Below are 18,598 nucleotides of genomic sequence, written 5' to 3' on the forward strand. Positions count from 1 at the left end.
AAAAAAAAAGAAGTTGAAAAGTAAAATATTTACAAGAATCTATTTTTAAATAAAATTCTGAGACATAAACATTAAATTAAATATGAATTTTTCATTCAAAACGAAAACCGCTTATAAAAAATACAAGAGCGGTGTGAAGATAGAAGTGAATAAGAAAGAAATTTTTAACTAGAATAGAACCATCATTTTCCTACTCAATCAACGTAATAGGGTTGCATGCTGTAGCAAGATGTGACGCATAGATCGGTTGGGTTACCATATTCTTAATTATGCGGTTTTCAGAGAGCTTATTCTCGACCGCGCCAAGCGGTGCCGAAACCGTGAGCATTTCCGTGAGTGCCCCCGGGGGTTTATGAATATCCCATTCACAATTCTCGTAAACGCATGAAAGAAATAAGTTGTGAATACTAGTTTTATTTCATTTTACTGCTTTTATTAATTCATTCTTCTGCCTGTAGTAGTACTTTTAAACCGTCGTTGAATAGCAGACCCGAGTTTACGACTACTAATGTTCAACTCCGTACCCTTGTCATTTTGAACCCAATCCAGAAGACAAGGGAACTCCTGGATCAAGTATTGGGAGAAATTTGCCCTGAGGACCTTTTGATCGGACTAACCCGCATTTGCGTTACATGGAGAGGAAAAACCACACAAACATCCCACGGTCAGTCTGACGGCAAGGGGACTAACTCATGATCCGTCTACCTCTGAGGATATTTTACGTCGGCACTGTGGTCGGTGCGAGCCGGGTGCGGAATTCGTATCGACCAGCCACCACTGGGATTCGAACCCGATTTACCTCAATAGGAGGCGAACGCACTATCCCCTGAGACACCACAGCTCGCCTGTTGTAGCAGTACTTCATTTACGTCGCATATTGAATTGCACCATGGGCTATTGGCGACGGTCTGGGAAACAATCCCGAGGAGACTACATTCGTGCGAAGTTGAGCTTTTTGAGGTAGAACAGTTTGACGAGAAGCGATACAGCGCGCCCTCGGTCCCTTCGCAGCTGGGTTTGCAAAATTAAGGAACTTTTTGAAGGAACTAACTCGAAGTTGCGTTCTATGTGGTGGAGAATCACGAAAACGTAATCTTCTTAGCTTCACGGTAGGGAGATTCTAACCCCACGATTCGTCCACTACTGTGGCGATTTTATGTCAGAACTGTTGTCTGTTCGATCTGGGAGTAAATTTCGTTATCAACAGCCATCGCAGCTAGTGTTCTTGAGCCACCACGACTCCATTCTTCGTAATAAATATTTCCAAAATCTAGTTTTTTTATCCGCTTATGCGCTTGCAATTATTTTCAAATGCTTAACCTGTAATATATACACCAACGCGAGAAGGCGATCCTTAGCGGGTCCCAATTTTCGTTCGGCCTAATCTGTTGAATAACCGATTTCTATACTTCGGAAACACTGGGTAACAATATCGTTATTACTCAATAGTTTTAAAAAACTAAAGTTTTCTTATACATTAAAGAATAATTTAAAAGAAAAGTTACATAAAAGACTATCTAAAAAACCACCACCACAACATAAGCCAATTTAGCTAACACCTTACAGAAGCTATAACGAAAAAAAATAGTTCGTCCAAGAATTTGATTTAAAAGCGATTCACATGAAACTCAAAGATCCGAATTCCATTATCCTTATGGGTTAACGAGAAACGGTTAGGTCATCCGAAGCGTTGGACGACACGATTCAAAGTCTTCTTTTTCTCTCACTATCTCGATTTTATGTGAAAAAGTGTCGGGAAAGAGGATTGATTTATGGCCCCATTGCGCTATCATAAAAACGCCCCAGACACAGCCACTGCATTCAAGGTCAGTGGCGCCCTATCATACTCAAAATGGCATTACCTACATTGTTACTTTTTCCTCACCCATAAACAAAAGATGAAAAATTCAATATTATATTTGTTACCAGACTTAGATAAAATGTTAAACTTTCTGCGAACAAAAAATATCAATTAACAAACTTTCTACACGCACTGATCAACTCTTGTGGCTAGCAGGGGTCTGTCCAGACATTTTGTGAAAGGTCCTGTTTTTGTAAAATTGTGAAAAAACTATTCATAATTTGTGAATATAAAATAAGCTTTAAGTCACATTCTTTCAACCAGGATCTTGCTCTTGTGAATTTGAACAAATAGTGTCCAGTATTACAACAACTGCTAAAAACCTTTTCAAGAAGTTTATAAATTGTAAATAGATACAAGATTCTGTTCAACAATTGCTGTTACTAAATTAGAGAGGCAGGGGAAATATTTTAAAAGTATTTTGTGAAACTACCGTTTTTCTTTAAATTGAATTTGTGAAACTACCGTTTTTCCTAAAATTGAATTCGCTTAACGGCAGTAAATTTGCCCTGGACAGATCCATGGGATGCAACATACAAATATTTGGTATTTAGCCTATACTGCTCGACGCAGAATATTCATTTCGGACGAATAATGGAAACAAAATCACCAACATTTAATAATTTCAATTGACATATTTTAAATAACACAACTTAGTAATGTATCACCTTTAATGTGTTACGCATTATGTTAACTAAAACAATTCTTAAATTTATAATATTTCACTTAAAAAATTGCCAGAAATTAATTTTTATTCACATCATATTCTACTAATTAATTTCATGAATAAATATAAATGGATCCATTATTTATTTACAATAAAAAAATTATAGTTTAATATTAATAAAAATCCGCAAACGATGTTTGTAAAAGTATAAATATTTTCTTAGAATTTAAACTTAGCGTAACTTAGTTTGTCTCGAACCGTCTTTCTTCTAGAGAAGAAAACAATAATGAAGGTAAGCAAATTTGTGAAGTGCCCGAATAAGAGAAATTATTTTGTGAAGGGTCCGTTTACATGAAAAGATATTTTGCGAAGGGTCCGTTAACGGACCCAAATTTTGTTCTAAACAGATCCTAGGCTAGTTTCAACCCTTTCGTCGGCAGCTCTGCTTCCCAAATTTGCTCGAAAATCATAAAATTTTAATAAAAATATTTAATTTTTAAAAATTCTATATTGATTCATACCACAGGGATGAGTTAGGTAAAATGCAAGTAGAAATGCAAAAAGATTATGTGGAAAAACATTTTTTAAATAATAGGAGGGGAAAAAACTAAGATTTGAGCAGGAATAAAATCTATGTAGGATGCATCTATAAACAGAATGTTATTAAGTTTTTAATAAAAATATCGATGCGAGATTTTATTTATTTATTTAAGCTGCGTGAATATGAATCGCAATGTGTGATTTTTAAATCACGTGAATATGAATCTGGATATTTGATTTTAAAATCGCGAGAATAAATCGAAGTTTTAATTTTAAAATAACGTGAATACGAATCTATGTTTCGCTTTAAAATCTCGTGAATACGAATTCCGATGTATAATTTTTAAGTCACTTTAACACGAACCGTAATAGTGGTTTCTAAATCACGTGAATACCAAACACGATATTTGATATACAATACACGAGTCGTCGAAAGTTTGGACTCCTTAATATAAATTTTTACCTTCGCCATTATCTCGAGAACTTTAAAAAGGGAATCGAAAACTTTTCGCAAAGTTACAAGATTCGTCTATCTAAAGATAATTTCATGCAAAAGAATAACTTTTAATAAATATTTATTATTTAATTAATGACAGCAATTTTTTTTTTTTTTTAAATGCAAGATATATACAGTTTTTGACATTGTTATAAAGAAACGTAATTTTACAAGACAAAATATGAGCGAGACCGGTCGATTAGTTTCTGAGAAACTCAATTTTAAAAAAAGTATTTGAAAATTCGATTTGTTGCAATTCAAAATTTTTCGCATTTCAAAATTACCTTTCATTTCAAAATTTTTCAACCATGATCTAATAAAATAATAAATATTTATAATAAAGAGAGTAGCGAATTCGAACAAGTTTGCTAGATTACAAAATATGAAAATATTTTACATGATATAAAAATGTATATAAATCCATGTTTAAATAACTAGATTCGCAATGACGTTAGCTAAACTACATTCACAACAATGATAAAACTGAATTAACGCTTAAAAAATTTCGTTTGCTACAATATCACCAAATTAAACGCTTAAAAAAATGCTGAAAACGGAAAACGTAGCAAACAATTATCAATATTTTGCTGTTGGTTGCGCAATAACGTAAGCTAAGTAATTATTCACAAAAATTTTCAATAGATTTTAAAACGCAGTTTTAAAATTTTTTTTTCACATTTACAACAAATAAAACACAATATTACATGATCCATTAAAATATTAGTTAGCTTAAGTTTTCTTTTTATATCATCGATTTAATTTCAAAATAAAACCAAAAACGTTACACACGATTATTTACATTTTACCGTTAGTAACACAATCTCGTTAGCTTACCCATTCACAGCAGTGTAAGAAAAATTTTTCGTTCTTCAATTAAATAAAATACCATTTAAACCTATTCACATATTTTCTTTTTTTTATGTTACATCATAGATAAACATTGAAATGCAGTAAAAAAAAATCGTATTTACAACAATTAAAATACACTTAAATATTACATCGCCATCAAAATAATAACTAACCTTATTTTCCTTTTAAAAAAAATATTGATTAAATTTTTTAAAAAAAAAAGAACTACAAACGTTGCACACTATTATTTACATTTTACCGATAGTTTCACAACTGCTAAACTATTCACAACAGTTTAAAATGTTATTTATAACTTTTTTGTTATTACATCACATAAAAAACCATTAAAACCTGGTAATACATTATCTTTTCATGTTACATAATCCATTTAAATATTTTTCAACTCAAACTTTCTATTATTATAATGTCATTGATTAAAATACTATTAAATAAAAGTTAGCACACAGTTATCAACACATTTTCAAGGTCAAATCGATAAACAAAATAGCTCACTTACTTTCGATCAAAATGTATATAATCCATAAAACATGCCAACCAATGGGTAAATAATATATCCAAATATAATAAATACAAAAATTCCACGTTTTAATCGAGTTGGCAGGATAAGAACGAAATATTAACAAAACGGTTGCCAAAGGCACTTCAGCTTTCACAGAAAACAAGCACACAAACTATGTCGTTAGGAAGAAAAAGAATACAAAAAAATAATCGAAAAAACAAGAGAAATTATTAGGCCAGCAGGCTTTGAGAGATGAACTTTCACTGCCGCCGAAACCGGACTGGCAGCTCGCATGACAGTTTGTGAAATAAGGACAGGTCGACCGAGCCGGCTTACGAGGGGTTGCAGAAAGGAATTCCCACCTTCGCCAAGAATAACGCCAATTGCTCTTTTCTTCGCATTTTTAAGTTCTTCCACAGCGTCTTTAAATTCACGTAAAGTGATTATGATAATTAAACAATGTGATGCTGTATTATTAAATTAACGATATGAGCCGAATTACTTATAGAAAAACTTCTCATCACACATTCAGTTTCATCTCACCATCGGTACTTTAACATTTTAAGTTTTGAGAAGTAAGAGTGAGACCTAAATCAGAGGTTCCCAAAAAGTGTTTCGCGGAACTCTAGGGTTCCGTGAGTTAAGACTTCTTTCTTAAAACCAGAAATGATTTTTGAAACCTATATTGCTTTTACAACGAACCAATAAACGATTTTTAATTTACTAATTAGGTTATTTTTGTGAAATTATTTAAATAAAATGCCAATAAAAGAATAGCAAATTTTAAAAAATGTTTTATTTTAAATATTTTTTTTTCAATAACAATATACAGTCGAACCTCGCTAACTCGAACCTCGATTTCACGAATTTTTCGATATCTCGAAGTTTCGGTAAATTCCCTTCAAATTTCCTATACACTCAATGTTAAAAAAACCTTGATTTCTCGAATTTTTTTTTCTGATCCCTCGATAACTTGAATTTTTTTTCCATAAATAGTGTAGATTTTTTTTCCTGAAAATATAAAAAATATTCCAAAAAAATTTTTAAGAATAGAAAGCCAATTCTCATAATCATAATCAATTCTCAAACAAACACTTTCTGCAGTGGACACTGTAAGGAGATTTATTGAGAGGCAGCTGAATACGTCAGAGGAGAAATTTAAAGCCATGGTCCACTTAGAAAGTGTAATAGACAAACTATCTTACACATCTCTAAAGCAAACAACAATTGAATCTTTTTAAGAGTAAAAAGTGTTTTTATAATAAATATGGAATAGTAAATAAGGTATGTAAAGAGCATTTTTCTTTATTTTACCATCGATAACATGCGATTTTCGATAATACGAATTTTCGGTATCCCGAATTTTTTCTCGTCACCCTTCAAATTACTAAAGGATAAAGCCCCCTGCTCGCTGCCGCTCACCAACTCCGATGATTTGATTTTTTTTTTTGCAATAATTATTGTTTCTGAGCAGAAAATGTGCCTCCACTTCCCACGTCCAAATATTATTATATATTAGTATTTTAAATATTTAGATCTATTGGAGAACAGAAGTACTTTTTCAAAATAATTATTTTTCTAAAATAACATTTATATTGTTATAACATTATATTGCTCAAACATTTAATAGTTTAAATATCATTTACATTCATTTAACAGATCTCTTTAGCTGTAATTTATAACAGTACATTAATATTATTTGCACAAATGTAATAATTGTAAAACGGTTAATACGATTAGACCACCTTTCTTAATAAATTTATCGTAAAATGTAGAGCAGAATTACATTATAATAATAAAAAAAAAAAACAATTCTCTTAATTTTAAACTCTTGAATTAAAAGCGTAATAATAGCAGAACAGGAAAAATAACTTTAAATTTTATTAATTTTACACGGATGATAACCAAAACGATATGGAAATGAATGAGGCAAAACTGGATCCTATCACCTGATTTTCCGGCCAATAAAAATGCCCGAACAACAATGAAAAACAGTGACACCAGCATCAAAATTTTGATATATAGTACGACAAATGATTGCATCAGTATTTCTCATCGAACTTTAAAATTCAAAATAATGTAACCAATTCAAGAATAAAAAAAATTTTCTTACCGATAACCAATCTCAGCTTTTATAACAGTTCTTTTTTTAAAAAAAACTACAATTCAGCTTATTTAATTAAATTTTATTTATGTATACGCCAAAAACCAATAGACTAGATGACGCTGCAGACTTGAGAATTCAAATGCCAAGCATCAATTTTAAGACTGTTACCGATGAAACAATGAAAAAAATGTCGTTTTTCACATTAAATGTTTCCAATTTAATTTGTAGTTTTTCTCTTCTAGTTAGCACATTCCCACCTGTTAATAATTATTTTTGAAAGTCAGAGTTATGATAAAATAAGATTTATCGTCTAGGATTCCGTAACTGGAAAAAAAAAATTCTAACCGCTGACTTAGAGTAAATTATGACGTTATCAAATACTCAAATCAAAAATATTTTCACAATATAAAAATGCAATCCAATCATTGCTGGATTACTTCCCCACTGAAACAGAAGCTTAGAAATAAACTTCGAAAAGATCGAAGACGTTGATTCTTTTGTTTTTCTCGGAAATATTGTTAATAAACAGGGCGGAAATAGCGATGATATTTCCCAGAGAATCAGAAAAGCTAGATCCTGTTTTAGAGGTCTGTACAATTTTTGGAGAGTCTCAAATATAAAATTAAAAACAAAAATAAATGTCTATGAGGCTACCGTGCGTTCCATTCTTCCGTATGGTGCCGAATGCCGGAGTCCCCGGAAATCAGAAAAAGAAAAACTTGAAACTTTTCAAAATAGATACTTAAAAATAATACTAAAAATCTTCTGGCCCAATAGTATAACAAAGACCTTTTAACAAAAGCTAATATCCCATCTGTTAAAGAAGAAATTTTAAAATGAAGATGGAGATGGCTTGGCCATTTAATAAGAACAGATAGAAACAATCCTGCAAACGCTGCAAGCTCATGGGCTCCTGACGGAAAGAGAAAAAGTGGGAGACCGAGACTAACATGGCAAAACGCATTAAGGAAGATCTTAGTAGAGCAGGATTAACTGGATGGGGAGCGCTTTACCTGGCCAAAGACAGGAGTGTGTGGAGAAAAAGACTCGAGGCCTCATGTGCCAGTTTGATAGTTAAATTTCAGTAACTAAATAAGTACTTCCTCACTGCGAAATCCAACCATAATTTGTTTGCATTTTAATATTTTGAAACGTTTTTTGCCAGCCTTATGAATCGAGTGAAAAACAAAAATTTAAAAGATATTATTTTTAAATACTAATTCAAAATCGGAACATAAAGTAGGAAAATAAATAACCATTGCGAAATATTTTCAAGACGACTCTGTACACAGGTACGATAGCCTCTGTAAATATCATATTCTAATGATTTGAAAAATAACGCTTTTTATCACTGACTTTAACAACATTTTCATATCCAATCAATCAAATACCGCAAAGACATATAAAAATAAATAAAATAAATAAAATTTTTTTAATCGTCTGAAACATATTCTGAAACATCGTCGGTTCTTTTTTTCACCAGCGTGCATTTTAATAGTTTTTCCATACATCATATTCCAATGATTTGAAAAATAACGCTTTTTATCATTGGATTTAACGACATTTTCATATTCAATCCATCGAATACCGCGAAGGCATATACAAATGAAAATTATTATTTGTTCATCGTCTGCAACTAGATACTCCAGAATTTTTTTTTTTTTTTACATATTTAAATTGGTAAAAAAAACTGCCAACTATTCATGAGTGAGGTATCAATGAAAATTTCTATAGTTTTCATCTATATAAATATTTTTATTGTATTTATAAAGGATAAAAAAATAGAAATGTAAATAAAAGAAGCAAAAATTGTGATGAAGGGCTGCAACAAAAAGGTTTGGTACGTGTTGGTAATGTTTGGAACATGCAAAAGAGTTAATCAAGTTAGATTTTGTTCTTTTTCTCACCAGTGGGCATTTTTAAAGTTTTTTTCATAATCTACAAATTTTAAGAATTTTCATGTTCTTTTTTATTCGTGTTTCTTTCCTCTTACAACAAGATTATAAAATATATAAATGCGAACTATTTTTTATTAGCGGAACATTGCATATCGTAATATAAGTAATGCTTGATGTTTTCGTTTGCCACGAGTATAGTTTAAAGCAGGGATGGGCAAACTTTTCTGGTCGAGGGCCAAAAATCGAAGGAAAAAAAATTTAGTGGGCTAAATAAAAAAAAAATACTGTATGCAATTTTGAATGTAAATATTTAATGAGATGAATGAAATTTCGATTTCATTTTTAAAAGTTCCTTATATTAAGGTTCCAAGTGAGATGTATTTATTTTAAGGAACAAGGGTAAATGTTTGTCTGTTATTCTACTTCTGAAATGATTTTTTCTCAGGTTCGTAGATGAAAACACTTGTTCACACATAAATAAAAGGAAGCAAACATAGCCCTGATTTTCTAGGCATGAAATATTTGGGAAACTAGCTTTTGGTAATGATTTGTAAAACTCAATTTTTGGCATATTCAGAAACAATTGCTTCAGATGGCACCTATCTACGGCTATTCTATAAGGAACTTCTGCTTTCAACATTTTACCAATTGAAGCTGTCTGTGCTAGCCTTCATCAATTTATGTTTTGTAGAACAAAAATAGAGAAAGTTAAAAGGTCCGCAGTACTTAGTTAAAAAAAGAAAGAAAAATAACTTTAAACAAAGTAGACAAGAGAATGGATGCATATTGTTCATATTCGCCACAGATCAGCAAGTTAAAATTCCATCCGCGGGCCGGATAAAACCTTCCGGCGGGCCACAGTTGGCCCTCGGGCCGTAGTTTCCCCATCCCTGGTTTAAAGTATAAGTCTGTTTAAAGTATAGTTACGAGAATAGTATAGTAACGAGTATAGTTTAAATTATAAAGAATAAGTTTGCCACAAGTAAAGTTATTTTTCATATAAAATCATAATTGTTTTTATTATAGTTAGAATAATGTAATTCTATGTTACATTTTAATCTAAAGTTATTTAAATCGGCGTCTAAACTTATTAACCGTTTTACAATTATTATTCATTGGTGCAAATTACATTATATTATCATAAATGACGATTAAAGACATTCGTTAAATGATTTAGAACTTAACTTTCAGCTTCATGCACAAAGTGATGAATGCAAAAATTCTATTTAAATTTTTCCGTTCATTTGGTAAGCAAATACAGGGTGCGTAGCCAAATTATTCAACAAAAATATTTTAAGCACTCAAAAAATATTTTTCATCATCAGCATTGGCACGACAGCCCTTTGTGAGCCTCGGCCTTCCTCAAAAGCTTTTCCCATTCTTCCTTTCTCCCAGCAATTGTTTTCCAGTTCTTTAAAAAGATAGGTAATATCTTTTAGGATGGCAAAATCCTGATCCAAAAAATATTTTTTAGCACTTAAAAAAATATCATTATTAGGCAAGGTTGGAAAGTTTTTGACAATTGACGGTTTTATCTTGTTTTAACCGTCATGTCGGAAAAAAAAACCCTTTTGGTATTGTTTTTGTCAATTCTCAAAAATCAGAAATTTTGAATCGTGTAAAACGAATGGCGTTTTCATACGCTGCGGACTGACAATACGTCAAAGTAGATTGATTGGGTTTGAATTAATTGTGAAAATGTTGAATAGAACAATGTGAACTGCTTCTTTTTGCATAATTCGTAGCAAAAATCAACATGGTAAAGGAAAATTCTCATTTTGAAAAAAAAAGAAAATTAAGCACTTTTTAAAAACACCCAATGAAAAAAGCACCTTCAAGGGCTTTTAAAAAACGAAAATAAGCACCTTTAAGCACTTTTCAAAAACGCTACGCATCCTGAAATATATTAAATTACAGTTGTGAACGCACCAAATTTGTTTTAACAATACACTTTTAGTTTTAAATGTTATTTCAAAAAAGGATTACTTATAAAAATTATTTTTGTCTACTACTAGGCACTTAAATTATGGCCTTTTTTATTTTCCTTGTCGACAGAGCTACAAAAAATAGCGATAATAAAAAAAATGTTGCAGCTAATAATAAAATTAGTTTCTCACAGACATCAAATCAGATGGTACTTTTGGTCTATTACATTTGAAACATTCCAATGCTGGAACCAAAACGAACCAATTCCCCAGAGACCCCTTATACTTCATTTTGCCATCATTAACTTATAGAATAAAAAAGAAATAGACTGTTACACATGAAGTAATGAGGTAGATATTCGATCATATGACGAGAAACATAAACTTAAATTAACGTGTAAGGAGAACTGATATTCCAAACTTTATTATCATGAGAATATAATCATTCATTCAGCATGGAAAATGGTAATTCCAAAGCAACCACAATAATATTGAGGTTAGAGTCCGTTTCTGTTGTCCGGCTGAAATTAGAATGATGACGTAACTACAGAGGAATAGGAATTCATAAATATTGAAAACCGGCTTAATTTTTAGAAGCATATCTGAAAGGCACTCATTCGATTTTAGAATTACACATACACCCGGTAAACATAATTTACAGAGTTAACCTTCAAAAATTCAAATGACTTTAACGTAGTCAAGCAGAGATTGTTATTGTAAAAAGTTAGCTTATAACATAATATATTCAGATAGTATCACACAATTATACGCAGAAAATTTAAATTTAATTTGTATTAAATCATACTTTAACTGTGCTCACATGGAGAAAAAATGCGCAGTAATACGTTAAATAAATATTTAACGTAGTAGTGACTGTTAAACACTTTAAATTAAGCCAATCTAACAGAATGAATTATAAATGTAGTGTTGCCAATAGAGAAATACTTCTCAATTGCCAATAGTGACAAACTTTGGACCGCTCTCCTGATCTAACTATGGGGACCCTATTTTCTGGATTGAGGATACTCCTTATATTTTGAGTGCCCCTTATATTTATATATACCTCTTATTTATTATTTTATAATTGTATGCAAAAAATTTTCAATTCGCTCAATAAGTTCTCGAGATATGGCGAAATACGTAAAGAATAAAATTAACATTGGGGGGGGGAGGTCCAACTTTTGGATCGCTTTTCCTATTTTGGTTGTCAGAAACCCTAGTCCGTCTAAAAAGATAGGTAATATGTTTATTCAGGAAAAGTGCGTTTTTGTGTCTGGTTTCGCAACTTAAAATATCGTCTGCACTGATTCATCAGTATATTTGAGATCACCCCCTCGAACCATTAAGATTGAGTGATAGAACGTAAAAATCCGATCATTAGATCAAAAGTTATTCAGGATGGTCCGTATTTTTAGGGGTGTCACTGTACAACCTGCAAAGAGTTAGCCGAGCACACGAAAAGAATTTCTGACACAAAGTCACGAAGTATCCGTAAAATCAGGTACAAAAAATTTTTATTTCATTTTTGAGGTCGAAATAAACATCTTGTGATTGGACAAGTCAACTGTTGTGGAGGAGCTATCCTGTACACAATTTTGTCGCCAAGAGCAACATCTTTTAGAAAGCTGACTTCGAATCTTCGATGGATGGCGAAACCATTTGTTTCCACGATCCAAAACACGAGTTCTTTTCTAACTCCAAGATATACAGGGTGATCCTAAAATATGTGTCAAAAATGTAAAGGTTGGTAGAGGGGACATAAATAAGCATATTTCGGATAGGAATGTGTGTGCGGTAATGGCACATTAAAGCACTAGCTTGTGAAGCAGTACGAATCAAAGGAAACTGAAAAGACAAGTAAAGACAAAAGATAAGAAAAAAATTAGCAACAGTTTACAAGAGGTGCTCGAAAGAGTAGCCACCAACAGCGATACAAGATTCACAGCCTCGGAGCATGGATCAGCGTACATTAGAAAAGACGTCAGGCATGTCGAGCACATCTAAAGAAGCAACAGACAAGCGCTCAACAAGATCTTCTTCAGATGTGACGGGACTCTCGTACTCCAAGCTTTTAATATGACCCCAAAAGAAAAAATCCGAGCAGGTTAAATCAGGAGAATTAGGTGGCCAGGGAACTGGACAGCCCCGTCCTGCGGAAAATGATGAATCCAGCTAGCAAACTCTTTTATATGCCATAGACAACAGCGCTCCCTACCGGCTCAAGGCGGTATTACCCCACATACTATCCCATACAAAATAGGCTTATTTAGGTCCCCTCTACTTACCTTTCCATTTTTGACATATATTTTAGGACCACCCTGTATTCGATGAACCAAGCTGTGAGGGCAAATCTTTATACGAATTAAACAATAAATTTCTGCAGTCACCTTATCGTTTATAGTTAAGAGGGAAACATCCTTAACCCCTGGAAAAGAACACCGGGATATAAATATGAGTATAAGTTCAGCCGCAGATTTTTTAAGTCATACTTTAGCAGTGTTGAGGAGGCATGAAATTCCGTCAAAGCGTCGGGAAAAAAAAGAAGGGAAAAAAAAGGACAATTTTTGGGTTTAGGACTACTAATGTTCAATTAGTATAGTCTGTTCAACGAGAACTGATAGCGAAAGTAAACAAAGCGGCGTGCTATTTGGCGCAATACAGCTGTCTACTTGGCGCCGGAATAATGACAAATAGCGCCTATCAGACAAGCAAAAACTCTTATTTTTAGAGGGTTGTTTGTATCGCCGTGGTGTCTTTTTGCAGGTGTTTCATGAGTAATATGGAAAATAAAGCGATGGATTTAAGTCCTCCTAAAAAACGACAGAAGAAATCTTACATAAGTAAAGCTGAGAAAGAAATAATATTGAACATTTATAAAACAGAAGTGCATTCAAAACCAGATGTTCCAATCATTGATGTGGCTAACCATGCGGCTTCTGCAGCGGGAGTTAGCACAGCTTCTGTTTTCAGAATTATCAAAGAATATAAAAAGGATGGTATATTACATTCCCCGAAGAGGACTAAACCTCGTAAAACTTTTTTGGATGACATTGACGATTTCGACAAAAATGCTGTAAGAAGAAAAGTTCATGATTTTTTCCGCCGTAACGAAATTCCGACAATAAACAAAGTTCTCAAAGCTGTGAACGATGATTCTGATTTACCAAACTTTAAAAGAACGACATTTTATTCCCTGTTAAAAAAATTAGGCTTCAAACATCAAAAACGAGGACGGAACAGCTCACTCATTGAAAAAGAAGAAATAATTTTGTGGAGGCGAAGATATTTAAGAACAATTAACAAAATGAGACAAGAAGGAAGAAAAATTTATTACATGGATGAGACATGGTTGAATGCTGGACACACGCAAGACAAAGTGTGGAATGATACTTCCATTATCTCGTCAAAACAGGCATTTTTATCTGGTCTTTCTACAGGATTAAAATCGCCTTCTGGCAAAGGTGAGAGACTTATTATTACGCACATTGGTAGCGACGCGGGCTTTTTAAAAGAAGGACTTCTACTTTTTAAATCAAACAAAAACAAGGATTACCATAAGGATATGAATGCAGCGTGTTTCGAAGAATGGTTCGAGAAAATTCTACCCTTTCTAGAGCCGAACTCTGTCGTTGTGATGGACAATGCACCATATCACTCTCGTAAAGAAGAAAAAATTCCTAACACATCATCGACTAAGCAAGTAATTAAAGATTGGCTAAAATCTAAAAACATTGTTAGTGATGAAGAAGGTATGCTAAAAACAGAACTACTGGATATAGTGAAAGCTCATAAGCACAGATATGACAAATTCGCGGTGGATGAACTTGCTAGACGTAATAATATAATGATTTTAAGGCTTCCCCCCTATCACGCTGAATTAAATCCAATTGAGCTGATTTGGGCCCAAATGAAAGGTTCAGTGGCCAAAGAAAACAAAACTTTCAAGTTATCGGAAGTAGAGGAATTGTGCATGAAAAGTTTAAACGAAATTGGAGTTGAAAAGTGGAAAAATTGCATAGAGCATATTCAGAAAATTGAAAAAGAGATGTGGGATTTGGACGAAGCCATCGAAAACACTGTTAATTCTCTAGTAATAAATATCAATTCAAACGACGAGGATTCTACAAGTTCTGAGAGTGAATTCTGAGATAAGTACCTAGTTTCATTTTTACTTTTTAATGATATAATTATTCGTTATTATCCATGATTAATTGATCATTAATACAATAATTCTTAAAATTTTGTTCTTTTCTGAGTAGTTTAATATAATTATTTTCGTTTTCGGTACAGTTGTTAATTAAGTACAGAAATTCAAATGTTACGCAAAATTAAATAATTTTGACACTTGATTCTATTTTTTCAAAAACCTATTGAATTCGAGGTTTACAAACTGCTTTTTTTTTATATGTTAAGTGGGTATATTTTTCTTAACAAAAGATTTCGTGAGACATGTAAAAAAGTTCCAAGTTTCTTTTAGTGTAATTATTTTCGTAATACTTCCCTTAGAAAAATAAAGATAATTAACAATTTAAAAATACAAATAAATGCAGTTCCTTCTAACATATTTTTAAATCAATCGGCGAAACATAAAACTATTTTAAATATTATTTAACTTCTAATAAATTTTAAAAAAAATTGTAATTATGAAAATAAAAGAGTATTTTTTTTAACATTTTTTAACATAACTGTCAATTCTATACGACTTTTACGATGGAATTATAAAAGTTATGTTTTTCATAGATATTTATGCAAAATATATTAAAACTAATTTAATCAAAACTTAAAGAAATATAGATATATTAAAACTATTCTTAAAATAAAATTATGTGTTTACTGAAACACTTAGAAAGGTATTTTCATGAAAATATTTTAATTTTGCATTTTCTTATCTAATTTTAAGGTATCAAAAACCAAACATCGTTTTTGTTTTTCTATAAAAGCGAAAGCTCTGTCGATTCAAATGAAATCGCCCATTCAGCGAAGAAACCGTTAAAGTGGCAAACGTTGGCGATCAAACAGCAACCCTTTTGTTTACTTCCACTCTCAGTTCTCGTTGAACGGACTATAGTCGTAAAGTAGCCGCCGGCTGGGATCGAACCTACAACTTCTTGGACACGGGCCCAGTGCCCCACCGACCTAGAGTTGTACTATAGGCTACAATCTAGGAAATATCCTTGAGAATGATCCGAAGACATGTCATCACAATTTTGATCCTCTACAGAGGGGTTGGCTCCCCCGCTCTAATAGCCAGACGATCTGCGTGCCCTCGGTCCCTACGCAACGTGTTCAAAGTGGTCATCTATCCGCCTACTGACCGCAGCCAGCGATTTTTGATTTCGGTGATCTACTGGGAACCGTGTCTTTGCGATCAGTCCATTGCGGGACGAATTATTTTTGTATCACGAAAGATTTATTAATGTGTCATAAAAAATATAAGGAGACACGATTCAGATAATTTTATGCTAAGGTCATTTTTAAAGAGGGTTAACCCATCAAAATAAATATACATACCCAACACCAGACACAAAATCAGCAGACAGTCTGGTAATAACTCATAAATATAATTTATATGAAAAAACGAATCTGAGGAAATAACATTTAGGCAATGTTTTTTAACTTGTCTCTGAGACACAATAAAATGACACAAAATAACCATGAAAAGTGAAATTAAATTGCGTAAGACACTATAACTTATAGGGTTTTATTGCTACACACAAGCTCGACACAAAAAAAGAATGGATCTCAAAAAATTCACTACAACTTCAACTTCGGTCATTTAACTACGAATGAAAGCGCGAATTATTATCTTTTTCATCGAAATATTTCTCAGTCATAAAAAATAAAAAAGATACAGTATATAAACAGGCCACTTGAGTAAAAACCGTAAAATAGAAAATAAAGATGACAAAATTCTGAACAAGCAGTGGAATTTGGATGGAGATTTATCAGCATTAAAGATCTTAAAATAATCATAATAAAAGTTGATGATACTCGTGCTCGCAGACTTAATGGAACGTAAACACTGTGGCTTGTCGGATTAAAGTTTAAAACAGGAGTTAGTTTCGATCTGTTTAAAAGCTTCTCAACTCAGATTAATTCTATAAAATTTCGATAATATTTCTAATTAACTTAATTTTCAGGGATTAAAGTAAACTAAAATATTTAAATAACCCTCTATAAATAAAAACTCTAATAAATAATAAAATAATACTAATGTAAACTTAAATATTAATTTCCCAACTGCTATGTACAGTGGTAAAAAAAAAAGACCATCCTGAATAACTTTTCATCTAATGATCCGATTTTCAAAGTTCTAGGACTCATTCTTAATGATTCGAAGGAGTGACCTCAAATATGCTAATTAATGAGAGCAGACAATATTTTAAGTAACGAAATCAGGCACAAAAATGTAATTTTTTTCTGACTAAGCATACCGCGAATTAGGATTTCTGACAACCAAAATAAGAAGAGCGATAAAATTTGGACCTCCCAATGTTAATTTTACTTTTTGCGTATTTCACCATATCTCGAGAACTTATTGAGCAAATTGAAACATTTTTGTAAATATTTATAATTTTATTTAATAATAATAAAATTTTGAATTGTAAAGTTATAAAACGATGTCATTTTAAAGTACGTAATTTTTTTGGCAAAATGCAAAATTTGAGCGAAAGCAGTTGAATAGTTTCTGAGAAATCCAATCAACTTCTTTAAAAGTCGATTTCTCAAGACCGAACAGTTGACCAAACTCATGAATTTACGACGATCAACGCCGTAGCCTTGTTATTTTGAACCCAATCCAGAAGACAAGGAAACTCCTCCATTAAGCGTAGAAAGAAATTCTCCTTCGTAGAAAACTCGTTTGATTGAACTAACCCGCATCTGCCTTACATGGAGAAGAAAACCTCACAAGGTTAGCCTGACGGCAAGAAGACTGTAACCGATTATCGTCTATCGCTGAGGATATTTTACGTCAGCACTGTGATCTGCGTAAGCCGAGTGCGGAATTCGTATTTACCAGCCACAGCAGGGATTCGAAACCGGGTCACCTAATCGAGAGGCGAGCGCTCTATCTCCTGAGCCACCACGGCTACAACATATACTTTCAGTAAATATTAATTAATGAAATTAGTTACAATTTAGCTATTATAATTAACTATATGCCAGTTAACTTTAAAGGATTTTAGAGAGCCATGATGAGATAGAGCGGATAAAGCGCTTGCCTCCCAGTGAGGTGACCTGGATACAAATTCTGCACACTGCTCGCACTGACCAAAGTGCTCTTGTAAAAATATCCTCAGTGGCAGAGAGATCATGGTTTAGAGTGGGAGGTTTTTGTGGCTTTCTTCTCCATGTGCCGGATCGGGTTCGATATAATAAGGCTACGGAGTTGAACATTAGTAGTCGTAAACCCGAAAATTGGGTCAGCTGTTCAATGACGGTGATAAAAAAAATAAAGGATTTCAGAGAACGCTAAACCGCGGGAAAAACTTTTCACGACGAATTCTGTTTTATTTATTTTTCAGTGTAAAGTACACAGAAAAGTGATTTCAAACAAAGCTTAGAGTAAATTATAAAGTTTCATATTCTGAAAAAATATTTTCGAAATGTCAACATTCGAACAAATAAATGAATGATTACCTCCCCACTGCGTAATCCTAATTGATCCTACCATAATTTGTTTGCATTTTGATTAAAGTATATATATATATATATATATATATATATATATATA

At 32.4% G+C, this 18,598-nt stretch overlaps 2 protein-coding genes across 3 annotated transcripts in view; one reads left to right on the top strand and one right to left on the bottom strand.

Annotated features, from left to right (window-relative positions):
* The window catches only part of LOC107447625 (probable phospholipid-transporting ATPase IM), a 187,480-nt gene that overhangs the window by 136,805 nt on the left and 32,077 nt on the right, over positions 1 to 18,598 (bottom strand). The window contains exon 1 of one of the 2 annotated variants that reach the window (XM_016062578.3): positions 4,931 to 5,257. The exons of the other annotated variant lie outside the window; for it this stretch is intronic. The gene's annotated coding sequence lies outside the window, so the exon portion shown is untranslated. Of the gene's footprint in view, positions 1 to 4,930; positions 5,258 to 18,598 lie in introns of those variants that run through there. 2 annotated transcript variants of the gene reach the window in all.
* LOC107456223 (uncharacterized) lies at positions 13,643 to 15,010 on the top strand. Its single transcript, XM_016074026.3, has one exon. The coding sequence runs from the start codon at positions 13,643 to 13,645 to the stop codon at positions 15,008 to 15,010; it is 1,368 nt and encodes a 455-aa protein (XP_015929512.3).

This window comes from Parasteatoda tepidariorum, chromosome 6 (genome assembly GCF_043381705.1).
Source record: "Parasteatoda tepidariorum isolate YZ-2023 chromosome 6, CAS_Ptep_4.0, whole genome shotgun sequence".
NCBI classification, from domain to species: domain Eukaryota; kingdom Metazoa; phylum Arthropoda; class Arachnida; order Araneae; family Theridiidae; genus Parasteatoda; species Parasteatoda tepidariorum.